Source organism: Babylonia areolata, chromosome 10 (genome assembly GCF_041734735.1).
Source record: "Babylonia areolata isolate BAREFJ2019XMU chromosome 10, ASM4173473v1, whole genome shotgun sequence".
Taxonomy (NCBI): domain Eukaryota; kingdom Metazoa; phylum Mollusca; class Gastropoda; order Neogastropoda; family Buccinidae; genus Babylonia; species Babylonia areolata.
Window position 1 is genome coordinate 41,664,381 of NC_134885.1, and position 13,487 is coordinate 41,677,867.

Below are 13,487 nucleotides of genomic sequence, written 5' to 3' on the forward strand. Positions count from 1 at the left end.
TGCAGTGTCCAAGTGCCGACGTGTTCATCAGAGTCCCTGGAGGGCAGGCATAATGGAGAGGACTGACGGGTCATAATTAACTTCATCACCACCGTCTTCATTGTCACCACCACCATAATCATTACCATCTACATGACGTGTCAGAGGACTAACATGTTCATGGAGTCCATGGAGGGCATGATGGGGCTGGGGCTGGGGCTGGGGCTGACTAAGAGGTCATCATCATCACCATCAACATTATCACCATCACCACCACCAATATCGCCATTTTACGTGCTGTGTCAGAGTGCTGACCTGTTCATCAGAGTCCATGGAGGGCACAATGGGGAGGACTAACAGGCCATCATCATCATAGATGAAAAAAATGGTGACTGCTCGACCTTTTAAAACGAAGTTAAAAGGATAAAAGATGGTTTAAAATCAATGGTACCTTATGATCAAGATATCCCAGCACTAAAAAAGATCTCCAGACAACCCCCAATAGCTGCATATAAAAGAGACAAGAACCTTGGAGACCACTTAGTATAATCTGCCTCCCATCCTACATACCCTTCAACCCCACCAGGCAACTCCAAATGCAATAAGCCCAAATGCAAAACTTGTACGTTCATCAACCCAACCACAGCAGTTCAGGGCCCTTCAGGTCAGAAATTCCACATCAGATCTCATTTTAATTGCCAAACCCCAAATGTTGTTTATGCCCTATTCTGCAGCCTCTGCCATAAAATATATGTAGGTGAGACTTACAGAACCCTCAACGACAGCTTCAAAGAACACAGGGACAACATACTTGCTAAAAATGACACCCCAGTAGGAAACCACTCCAGCTCCAGACAACACAACTTTTCGCACATATCAGTGGCAGCACTTTGGTGCAACAGCCGTGGAGGCTGCCTACACAGGAAAGTTCTGGAAAGCCAGATCATCTCCTGCCTTGGCACAGTGCAACCTTATGGAATCAATGTCAGAGAGTGACACCAGTTATACCCCTTTTCCCTCCCACTCCCCTTCCTTTCCCTCCTATTCCCCTCCTCTTCTCCCCCCCCCCACCCCCTCTCCACAGACACCCCCAACTCTCTCTTCCTTCCCAGCCACCCTCCTCTCCTTGCACCACACCCTCATCTTCCTCCCACCCCCCTCTCCTCCAACAAAACTGAGCAGAGCAGCAGTTTCCAGCCATTGAGATGCACTCACCTCTTCAATACAGGCTGCTGAGACCTGCCAACACTTCTTTACCTCTTCAATACAGGCTGCTGAGACCTGCCAACACTTCTTTACCTCTTCAATACAGGCTGCTGAGACCTGCCAACACTTCTTTACCTCTTCAATACAGGCTGCTGAGACCTGCCAACACTTCTTCACCTCTTCAATACAGGCTGCTGAGACCTGCCAACACTTCTTCACCTCTTCAGTACAGGCTGCTCAGACCTGCCAACACTTCTTCACCTCTTCAATACAGGCTGCTGAGACCTGCCAACACTTCTTCACCTCTTCAATACAGGCTGCTGAGCCTGCCAACACTTCTTCACCTCTTCAGTACAGGCTGCTGAGACCTGCCAACACTTCTTCACCTCTTCAATACAGGCTGCTGAGACCTGCCAACACTTCTTCACCTCTTCAATACAGGCTGCTGAGACCTGCCAACACTTCTTCACCTCTTCAATACAGGCTGCTGAGACCTGCCAACACTTCTTCACCTCTTCAATACAGGCTGCTGAGACCTGCCAACACTTCTTCACCTCTTCAGTACAGGCTGCTGAGACCTGCCAACACTTCTTTACCTCTTCAATACAGGCTGCTCAGACCTGCCAACACTTCTTTACCTCTTCAATACAGGCTGCTGAGACCTGCCAACACTTCTTCACCTCTTCAATACAGGCTGCTGAGACCTGCCAACACTTCTTTACCTCTTCAATACAGGCTGCTGAGACCTGCCAACACTTCTTCACCTCTTCAATACAGGCTGCTGAGACCTGCCAACACTTCTTCACCTCTTCACTTGACAAAGACTTTATGACTCGAAACGTCGTTTTTATCTTCATCTTAAGGTACCTTTGATTTTAAACAATCTTTAACCCTTTTAACTTCTTCATCATCATCATTGCCACATCGTCATTACCATTTTACATGACGTGTCAGAGTTCTGACATGTTCATCGGATTCCATGGAGCCGAGTGGCATGATGGGGCTGACTAAGGGGTCATCATCATCATCATCATGACATCATCATCACCACCACCACCACCATCATTACCATTTACGTGCTGTGTCAGAGTGCCGACCTGTTCATCAATGCCCATGGTGGGTGGGATGGGGATGACCAGGTAGTGGACAGCGGCCAGACGGTCCTGGATCTCCTGCAGACCGGTGCTGCACTTCTGGATTTCGGCCAGGGTCTGCACCTTCTCCTCGCGGAGTGCGAGCAGCTTGTTGTTGAAGCTGCAAGTGGTCCGTCCACACAGCACGCCACGCATAGGGTGGGTGGTGAGGGGATGAAGCGGTTTGCGTAAATAAAAGAAAAAGTTAAAAGGTTATCATTATTATTAATATCATCATAATCATCATCATCATCATTATTATCATCACTACTGTTATCATCATTATTATGAGCATTTATGTCTAATCTTGAAAATGAACCCTAGGCGTTTACAAATAGAAAAGAAAAACAACAACAACAACGAAAACAAAGAAAAAAAAGAAGAAGAAAACACACACACACACACACACACACACACACACACACACACACACACACACACACCATGCCCCCACCCCACCCCACCCCACCCCTTTAATTTTTTTTTTTTTTTTTTTTTTTTTTTTTTTAACGTCTAATATCACTGATAGTGAAAAGACGCTAAACAAAAGAACGAACACACACACACACACACACACAAACACAAAAAAACACAGGTAAATATCAAAAAGGAAAAACTGAACACAAGTTACCAAAACATTATTGAAGTATTCACCCCCCACCCCACCACACACACATCTAAACACACACAAGCACGCTCACACACAAGTCACAGTACACAATCAAAGATACAACCTACATATTCTGAAACTCTCAAACTCACTCACTCACTGATAATTACGTCAGTTCACACTGGAAAGGGGAAGGCTGTTGAGAATTATTCAAGACGGGAAATGGCGGGTTTCCTGACTTTTTCTGAAAGACTGCAGCGAAGATGAGTGACGGAGAGGCCGAGGAAGTTGATTCTACAGAATGGGATCATGGTATGAAAAACTGCGTTGGACATGTTTTGGTTCAAACAGTAGGGGTAGGGGTGGGGCTTTTTTTTTTACGGCCATCGGGGCTGTGAATTCAGATCACACGCTCTCTCCAGGGCAAGGCAGGGCCCAATCTGATATGGATACGTATTACTCTCCTCTCCTCTCTCTCTCTCTCTCTCTCTCTCTCAGATATTCATGCTACAGATCATTCAAAGTTATATTTGAAAAAGAAAAATATATAACAAATGCTGATGAATATTGTTTCAGAGTGGCGTTGTCTCAGGCCAGATTTAATGTGCTTCTTTTAAATAACAATGTTAATAGGTACACTGAAAATGATGTTTTAAAGCATTATTATCCTTTTTGCCAAGGTGAACTAGAAGATGAATACCATTTGTTGTTTGTTTGTTCAGTATATAATGATTTACGGACAAAATTTCTTCAAGACTGTTTAAACATGTCTCTTAATTCACTTCTCCGATCAAACAACAAGCAGAGAAATTTCCATGTATCAAAATTTATTTTCCATGCGATCAAAAGGAGAAATCATATACTCAGACCTAATTAAGTAGAACTGATGTCAGGTCCATGAACATTATGATATTGTGTCATCTATTCAAGTGTTATAATACCCCTTCCCATGCCCACCCCAGTCCCCTGGTTTTGAACTGTGGTCCATGGCATAAGTTCAATTAAAACAATTTCGTTCGTTCTCTCTCTCTCTCTCTCTCTCTCTCTCTCTCTCTCTATATATATATATATATATATATATATATATACCCTCGGTCAGCAACCAAACTTTACGCGCTTAACAAACGTGGAGTCATTTGCACAACAGGCTGCCTAACCTGGGTAGAGCCATTCGACTGACAGCTGCCACTGGGCGCTCGTCATTCGTTTCCTGGGTCATTCTTAGGCAACTCAGTCACGCACACAAACATACTCACACAGACATGTAACATTTTACGTGTGTAACCTTTCCTTCCGCCGTTTTAATCAGCCTTCCTCAACCGAAGTCAGGTAACTCATTTCAACACATGTTTGGAGTGAGGAAATTCGGAGTAAAGTGCCATAATAATAATAATGGTATTTATATAGCGCTGAATCTTGTGCAGAGACAAATCAAAGCGCTTTCACACCAGTCATTCACACGCATGCATAACTCTAAAACTGCAGAAACTAAAGACAAGGAAGGGCAGACAAGGGAGGCTATTTTGGGAAGAGGTGGGTGTTTTAAGGCCAGACTTGAAAGAGCTGAGAGTGGAGACTTGACGAAGCGAAAGAGGAAGTTCATTCCAATCGCAAGGTCCAGAGACAGAGAATAACAGCGGCCAACAGTCGAGTGTTTGAATCTGGGTATGCGTAAACAGAGTGGATCCGAACCTGAGACATCACCTGGGACACAACATGACTCCGAAACAGGGCCTCCAAGCCTGGTGACTGGTGACCACTGGATCAGTGAGGTCCATTGCCCAGTCGATTCTGCCAGGGAGTGAATGTGGTGTCTGTTTGTGTCATTCTTTGCCCCATTTTTGTGCCTGTCTGTCAGCACTGAAATCGCCTTTTTTTCAATTTTTGCGGAAGACTGGGTCATAGATTTGACTGTCTTTCTCTCTTGAAACTTGTGTGTGTGTGTGTGTGTGTGTGTGTGTGTGTGTGTGGTACACGTCGGACATTCTGGGCTGAGTAGGTATACTGGTATAATTTTGCACCAAACTGTACATATATCATTCTACATCGCGTGCTACAACATCTGAATTCGATCCCCGAAACAGATGTTAAGAAGCTAAATGAAGGGGGAGGGGGGGAGGGAGGGGGGGGGGAAGAGAGAGAGATCACGCTCCCCCCCCCCCCCCCCCACACACACACCTAATTTACCCTCATCCACTTTAGCGATCCCACAATCTCCAGTTTCTAGTTTTCAGCTCTGCTTCTTTGTTTGATTGTTTTCTGTTTGCTATTTTTTGTTGTTGTTTATTTGTTTGTTGTTTTCTTTTTAAATCTTAATCCCAAGCTGGTGAACATTACCACGACGCTGCCTCTCTCCAAAAACACCGCCAGCTGTGATGTCGCAATCGGGTAACGAATACAAAGTTATTATCGATGTTGTATCGAGTCCGTGCTCACAGTTTAATTTATGTGCTGGTATGGAAGTTTGGGAGTGAGGACAGAGGAGTAAGCGTGTTTTGAACGATGTCATGAGTGCATGCAGTAAAACTGTGGGAGTGAAACAAGCTAGTATGCAAGAGCTGTATGAAAGTCGAGTGGTTAAAAAAAGCAGATAGCAACTGACGACACCCATATTTTAGCAAAGTATTATGAGCTATTGCCATCAGGACGGCGCTACAGAACTTTGAAGTTGAAATCCAGAGCTCTTAAAACTTTTATTCCACGTTCAATCCACCTTTTAAATTCTTGAGAACTCGTGTGTGTGTGTGTGTGTGTGTGTGTGTGTGTGTGTGTGTGTGTGTGCGTGCGCTCATGTGAGACGTGTGAAGTCCGTGCATGATAGGTTGTACCTTGTTCTAGTTGTGTGTGTGTGTGTGTGTGTGTGTGTGTGTGTGTGTGTGTGTGTTTACTGAGCTTAAAAACGTGACAATTGGTTATTATGAATGTGCAATATGTAGGATGAATAATGTGCAATATGTAGGATGAATAATGTGCAATATGCAGGATGAAAGTACAATGGAATATGTCTAATGCTAACGTCCATATTCTAAATATATTTCTGTTAATAATTACGATGTAATAATTAATTGCAATTTTTAAAAGCGAATATGTGAAATGCTTTTATTTCAGAACATATGTTTATTACTCTTGTTTAATCAAATAATCCGCGTGTGTGGGGTGGGTGGGGGGTAGGTGAATGCGGGTGTGTGCTGATTATCTGGTTGTGGTTTTCCGCAATTTATCTTTATTCTTATCTTGTCTATTATAATCAATGTGCAATATAGTAGGCTATGCTTATAATTATATTCAAATAATGTTTCTTAATTCTTTCTGTTTTTACATTAAGAATACTAGTTATTACCTGCAGTGCGTGGATGTATGTATGAAATGGCGTATGTGATATTTTAACATTTGTGTCTTCGTAATATTCGTAAAATCTGTTGTTGACTTTTACAGTTATGGTCCCCATGTTGTTTACTTGTCTATGTTGTGATAATGCACCTGACCAAATTTCTCCAGTTGGAGACAATAAAGTTATTCTTATTCTTATTATTTCGCATTTGTTGAAAACCTGTTAAACAACAACAATAACGTATCAAGTAGTCAGAAAAGAATTTTTTAAAAAAGAAGAAAAAAAAGGAGAAGAAGAAGAAAAAAGGATAGAGAGGTAAACATTTTGGAGGGAGAAGTATAAAGATTCGAAAAAAGAAGAAGAAAAAAGATCTGGTCAAACACACACACACACACACACACACACACGTATACCACACACATACACACACACAACGCTCACACCCAATCCCCCGACACACACACACACACACACACACAAACACCTCCCCACCCCCATCCCCCGACATACACACACAAACACTCACCCAACGCATCCACACCCCACCCCACCCCACCCAACACACACACAACATACACAAAACCAAACCAAAAAGCACTGACCTCATCTGCAGCTTCTCTAGCTGGTTCTGGCACTTCTGAAGGCGCACGGCACCGTCAGCCATCGTCAGTCTGTAGGAATCCGGCACCTTGTAGCTGCTGTCCGCCTTGAGGGGACGGTCGCCCAGCGTGTATTGAGCCCACTGGATGGCTTCCACATCAGCCGGGTCAGCTACATCGTCTGCCGGCTTCGTCTCCATGAACTTCCGCCAGGCGATCTTTCGGCGGGCGCGCTTGAGTCGCTTGGCGTGCACCTCGGCGTGGATATTATTCAAGTTGTTTTTTAGTCGTGTTATTATTATCATTATTAAGTCGTTGGCATTATCACCATATTATCATTATTAAGTCGTTGGCATTGGGGGGCATGCGTGTGTGTGTGTGTGTGGTGGGGGACAGATAGGGTGGGGGTGTTGGGCTGCGGGGGAAAAGGTGGGGCAGAGAGGTGTAGGGGCAGGGTGGGGGATGGGGGTGAGGGTTGTTGTTTTTGTTAGGAAAGGTTATTTTTGGTTTCAATTGTTCAGCACTTCCTGTTCCTTTCATTAGCCTACTTTTCTGTTGTTGTTGTTGTTGATTATTGTTTGATTATAATTAAAAGCGCTTACAGCCCTATTTAGAAAATTATTGTTATATAAGTTATATAAGATCGCAAAATATCATCACTATTATTATGATCACGATTATGATGATGATTATCATTTTGGGTATGATGGTGATTACCATTGCATGTTTATTATTTTTTTTAAAATATATTTTGTTTCATTATTTCATTCCTCTTTTCTGTTGGATACATATCTTCTTCTGCTGAGTTCGTGGGCTGCAACTCCCACGTTCACTCGTATGCACACGAGTGGGCTTTTACGTGCATGACCGTTTTTACCCCGCCATGTAGACAGCCATACTCCGCTTTCGGGGGTGTGCATGCTGGGTATGTTCTTGTTTCCATAACCCACCGAACGCTGACATGGATTACAGGATCTTTAACGTGCGTATTTGATCTTCTGCTTGTATATACACACAAAGGGGGTTCAGGCACTGGCAGGTCTGCACATACGTTGACCTGGGAGATCGTAAAAATCTCCACCCTTTACCAACCAGGCGCCGTCACCGTGATTCGAACGGGGGACCCTCAGATTGAAAGTCCAACGTTTTAATAACACCTCGGCTATTGCGCCCGTCAGGATGCATAACAATCGTAAGGTAGGCTCTCGCTCGCAAGGTGTGACCGGCACGTTTGTCAGGCATGTACTGTTGTTGTTGTTTTTGTTTTTTTGTTTTTTTTGTTTTTTTGTTTTGTTTGTGTGTGTGTGTGTGTGTGTGTGTGTGTGTGTGTGTGTGTGTGTGTGTGTGTGTGTGTGTTTGTTTGTTTGTTTTTTGGTTTGTTGTTTTCTCAAGATGGGTGAGGGGGGTCGGGGAGGGGTTGGGGGTGGGGGTGGGGCGGGGGTTGGGGGGGGGGGGAGCAGGAGGAGTTATCTTTATCTTTACATTCTACTAGATTTTGTGTGTGTATGTGTGTGTGTGTGTGTGTGTGTGTGTGTGTGTGTGTGTGTGTGTGTGTGTGAGAGTGGGAGAGAGAGAGAGGGGGGAGACAGTGTTGTTTGGTTTCGGAAGTTTTGTCATTTTCTTTCCTTTTTCTTTCTTTCTTTTTTGTTTGTTCTGAATTTCAAACTCAGCTGAAGATCTAATAAATGAGCTGAGACAGCAGTTCCTGGCACTGAGTAAGTAACCCTCTCTGTTCCCCCACCGTAACAACGCTACCACTACCACCACCCTCCTCAACACCCACTTCACGCCCCAACGACCACACAAAAATCAAACCGAATCATGCCAGCAGCTTATTGTCAAGCTAATCGAAAAGTCAATTACCCATCAGTTCTGAATACCAGTTGAGAAGATTGCAAAAGAATGTTATAAAAGGTCAACTGATACGATATTAATGTTAAAAGTACCAGTGGCTTTGACAGCCAACGGAGCAGTGAACTCATTCATATTCATTGTGTCCAGGGTTCGGCATTGGAAGGCGGGGCCCATTCCTCTTCTTCCGCCATTTTCAGTATATCTAACTAATCTCCCCCAAACCGAATTCAGGTGTCCATTCACAGCTTGGGTGGAGAGGTGAAGAGAATCAGAGTATAAAGTGCCTTTCCCCCACCAAAGGACACCACACCACACCACACCATGGTGAAGTGAAGAGAATCAGAGCATAAAGTGCCTTTCCCCCCAAAGGACACCACACCACTAATGGTGAAGTGAAGAGAATCATCAGAGTATAAAGTGCCTTTTACCCCCAAAAGGATACCACACCATGGTGGAGAAGTGAAGAGAATCAATCAATATCAGTATCAGTATCAGTCGCTCAAGGAGGTGTCACTGCGTTCGGACAAATCCATATACTCTACACCTTATCTGCCAAGCAGATGCCTGACTAGCAGCGTAACCCAACGCGCTTAGTCAGGCCTTGAGAAAAAAAAAAGTAAATAAATAAATAAATAAATAATAGATAAATACATAAAAAGGAACTACTACTTCTACTAATAATAATATTTATAAGGCGCAAAAACTTGATGAAGTCAACCATAAGTGTACAAAAATTTAAAAAAATGATAAAAAAATAAAAAAATAAAATAAAAAAGGACAACAATGATGATAAATAACCAAATGAATGTAAAACATGCAGACACACATTCACACATACACACACATATGCATAACAGATATGCACCAAACATACAGTTTCACAGATATGAAAGCACAGTCAAATACACATAAACATACATGAGCCCCAACACACACACACACACACACACAGAATCAGAGTATAAAGTGCCTTTCCCCCCAAAGGACACCACACTACACCATGCCGAAATAGGGTCTCGAACCTTGATCACTGGTGAACCGTGGATCAGAATGATGACAAACGCCTAACCTTTTTTTTTCTCTCTTTTTCTCTCTATCACACGGTGCTTCTAACAACGCAAGGAACACCAGTATATCCATGCTCCCCCCTCTCCCCCCACCACCTGAAGCTAGACAACCGAACCAACCAGCCAGCCAACCAGTATCACCTTTTTCAGCAGATACATGGTTCTCTGCGAGGCTCCCATGATGTCTTCCGCCGTGTGTGGGGAGCAGCCCAGCAGACGAGTCAGTTCAGCTTCATCCCCCTCTTCCTCCCCCGCTGATCTGCAGATAGGGAGAGTCAAGATCGGTTAGCAACAAGCTGCTGTCTCTCGTCATGGTGGTGGTGTGTCCATCGAGATCGATGATGACCATCGTTGTCATCGAGATGGGGGATGGGGGATGGGGGGAGGGTGGTGGTGGGGTGGGGGGAAGGATGCTCATGAATCTATCTGTGAGTGCGCAGATGGCTGAATAGTCCAATCTGCGCACGAAATGTCCGCTGACAGTTGGGGCAGACAAAGACAGGCATATCATTGTCAGGGAGCTTGTTTGCCCGTGACTTTCTGGCCTGCCTCTTCTGAACAGCTGCAGCAGTCCTGTTGGCCTCGCACAACCTGGCGCCTTTGTGCACAGCAGCGCGCCATTTGTCACGGTCCACTGCAGATTCCTCCCAGGAGTCAGGGTTGATATCAAACGCTTTCAGAGAGACTTTCAGAGTATCTCTGAAGCGCTTCTTCTGACCTCCGTGTGATCTCTTCCCTTGTTGCAGCTCGCCATAGAAGAGCCTTTTGGGCAGCCGATGGTCTGGCATGCGCGCCACGTGTCCAGCCCAGCGAAGCTGGGACTGCATCAGGATGGTGAAGATGCTGGGAAGGGTGGCTTTTGCGAGCACCTCTGTGTCAGGGGTCTTGTCTTGCCACTTGATGTTCAGTAGCTTCCTGAGGCATGTTGTGTGGAAGTGGTTCAGCTTCTTGGCATGTCGTTGGTACACTGTCCAAGTTTCGCAGGCGTACAGTAGTGTGGGGAGAACTACTGCTCTGTAGACCTTTAGCTTGGTCTCAAGACTAATGCCTCTTCTGTTCCAGACATTTGCATTGAGTCTACCAAAAGCTGCGCTTGCTCTTGCAATCCTGACGTTCACTTCATCGTCGATTGTCACATTTCGTGACAGTGTGCTGCCAAGGTATGTGAACCGCTCCACCGCACTGAGTCTCTGACCGTTGACTGTGATGTTGGGCTCAACGTAGGGTTTCCCTGGGGCTGGCTGATGGAGAACTTCAGTTTTCCTCGTGCTGATGGTAAGGCCGAAGTTCCTGCTGGCAGTGGCAAACTTGTCGACGCTGAGTTGCATGTCAGCTTCAGATCCAGCGTTGAGGGCACAATCATCAGCAAACAAAAAGTCTCTGATGATGTCTGTCATGACCTTCGTTTTTGCTTGAAGCCTTCTGAGGTTAAACAGCTTGCCATCTGTTCGGTACTTTAGGCCGATTCCAACATCGCCATCTCTGAAGGCATCAGTAAGCATTGCAGAGAACATGAGGCTGAACAGCGTTGGAGCCAGGACGCAGCCTTGCTTGACACCATTTGTGACAGCAAAAGGAGCAGATGTTTCACCATTGTCCTGGACTCGAGCCTGCATGCCTTCATGGAATTGGCTGACCAAGGAAATAAATTTCCGAGGGCATCCGTACTTGGCCATGATCTTCCACAGTCCCTCTCTACTCACGGTGTCGAAGGCCTTAGTGAGGTCGATATAGGTGGAGAACAGATCAGCATTTTGCTCCTGACATTTCTCTTGCAGCTGCCTTGCAGCAAACACCATGTCAGTGGTTCCGCGCTCTTTCCGGAATCCACATTGGCTCTCAGGCAAATGACCTTGGTCAAGGTGTGCTGTGAGGCGGTTAAGTAGGATCCTGGCAAGTATCTTGCCTGCGATGGAGAGCAAGGAAATGCCCCGATGGTTATCACAGGCTTGCCGGTTCCCCTTTCGCTTGTACAAGTGAATGATACATGCATCTTTGAAATCCTGGGGGATCGTCTCTTCTTTCCACATGAGTGAGTACAGCTGATGAAGCTTCTCAGTCAGCACAGTGCCTCCATCCTTGTAGACCTCTGCTGGTATGGAGTCTGAGCCAGGTGCTTTGCCACTGGATAGCAGACGGATTGCTTTCTGGGTCTCAAGAAGTGTTGGCGGATCGTCCAGTGCTTCGTTGGTGGGGACTTGTGGGAGACGGTCTATGGCTTCATCATTTATGGAGGAAGGGCGATTTAAGACACTGTTGAAGTGCTCAGCCCATCGTTCGAGAATGTTCTCCTTCTCGGTGATCAAGGTATTCCCATCTGCACTGAGGAGGGGGGATGATCCTGAGGATGTGGGGCCGTAGACTTCTTTTAAGGCATCATAGAACCTCTTCATATCGTGCCTGTCAGCATATCCCTGGATCTCATCTCTCGTCATAGTTTGAGAGAGGAGTCGTTCGTTGTGGCTGTCGTCGTCGTCGTGTCATCATCACAATGGCCATGATATCACTCACTACGACTAGCACCACAATCGTTCGATTTTCAGGTTTCTCAAGGTGGTTTCTCTGTGTTCGGACAGATACACGCTGCACCACATTTGCAAGGTAAGATGCCTGACCAGCAGCATAACCCAACGCGCTCTTCAGACCTTGAGTGCATGAATATATATCGGGTGTCCCCCCCAAAAGTGAACCGCTTTTTGACAAGTATTTTCACAGTGATAAAGAAACCGAATTCATTGGAAATTTTCACACTGTAACCTTAGGGTATCATCAACAAGTCTGCAAAATATCTAAAAGTTCGGACGCAAAATATGCGAGTACTATCAAATTCAAAACAACATGTAAAAAAAATCCAATATCAGAGGAAAACTCACTTATTTCAGTTTATGCACAATGTGGCCTCCATCTTCCTCCACGACTAAACGAAGCCGTTTCTTCCAAGCAGAAATGCTTTTACGTATTTCTTCCTCAGATATCTCCTCCAATGACATAATTATCCTGTCCTTTAATGCCTGCTCGGTCAATTGTCTCTCACTCCCCGGTAAACTTTCTCCTTCAGAGTCCCATATGGCATAATCCAGTGGGTTACAGTCAGGACTTTGTGGAGGCCATTCATCCTTCTTGATGAATTCTGGTATAGCCTCCTCCAGATTGGTCTGGGTTACCCTACTTGTGTGTGAAGGAGCCCCATCTTGCTGAAACACGTAATTGTTTCTAGGATAAAGACGCCTACAATCCGGGAGAAGATTGTCATCCAGTAACTGAATGTAGCTTTCACTATTAACCTTGGCTCTATCAGTGTCAATAAAATGAATGTTTGTTTTTCCTTTCCAGGATACTCCATCTGAAACCATTACCTTTTTTTTTTTAAATCTAGAAGTCTCATGACAGAGGCGAGATGACTGAATTTCTCGTTTCCGTTTCCCATAAACGCGATCGTTTTGGCAATTTTTAGCTATCTCTAACGTAAAGTCTTTCTCGTCTGTGAAAATGATCCTTTTCACATCAGTGGCCGAGTAGCGGTCATTCAAGTTACGGCAGCGAGATTTTCTTTTCCCTCTAACATTTTGGTGCCTCCTTGATACCCTTATCCTCTTATCGGAAAAAAAAAAAAAAAAATCCACCATTAACCCATTATGTGCGCCGGGGATCGAACTCAAGAAACTCGGGCGAGAATCCAATACTCTAAACCACCCGACTCCCGAATCC

The 13,487-nt window shown here is 44.9% G+C and overlaps 1 protein-coding gene across 1 annotated transcript in view; it reads right to left on the reverse strand.

Annotated features, from left to right (window-relative positions):
* Positions 1-140: 140 nt before the first annotated feature.
* LOC143286367 (cilia- and flagella-associated protein 44-like) overlaps positions 141-13,487 on the reverse strand; it is a 39,045-nt gene continuing 25,698 nt past the window's right edge. Inside the window, exons 13-17 of the mRNA XM_076593908.1 lie at positions 9,900-10,038; positions 6,862-7,100; positions 2,262-2,439; positions 748-764; positions 141-204 (exon numbers count right to left, since the gene is read on the reverse strand). Coding sequence (XP_076450023.1) covers positions 141-204; positions 748-764; positions 2,262-2,439; positions 6,862-7,100; positions 9,900-10,038 — 637 coding nt within the window. The remainder of the gene's footprint in view (positions 205-747; positions 765-2,261; positions 2,440-6,861; positions 7,101-9,899; positions 10,039-13,487) is intronic.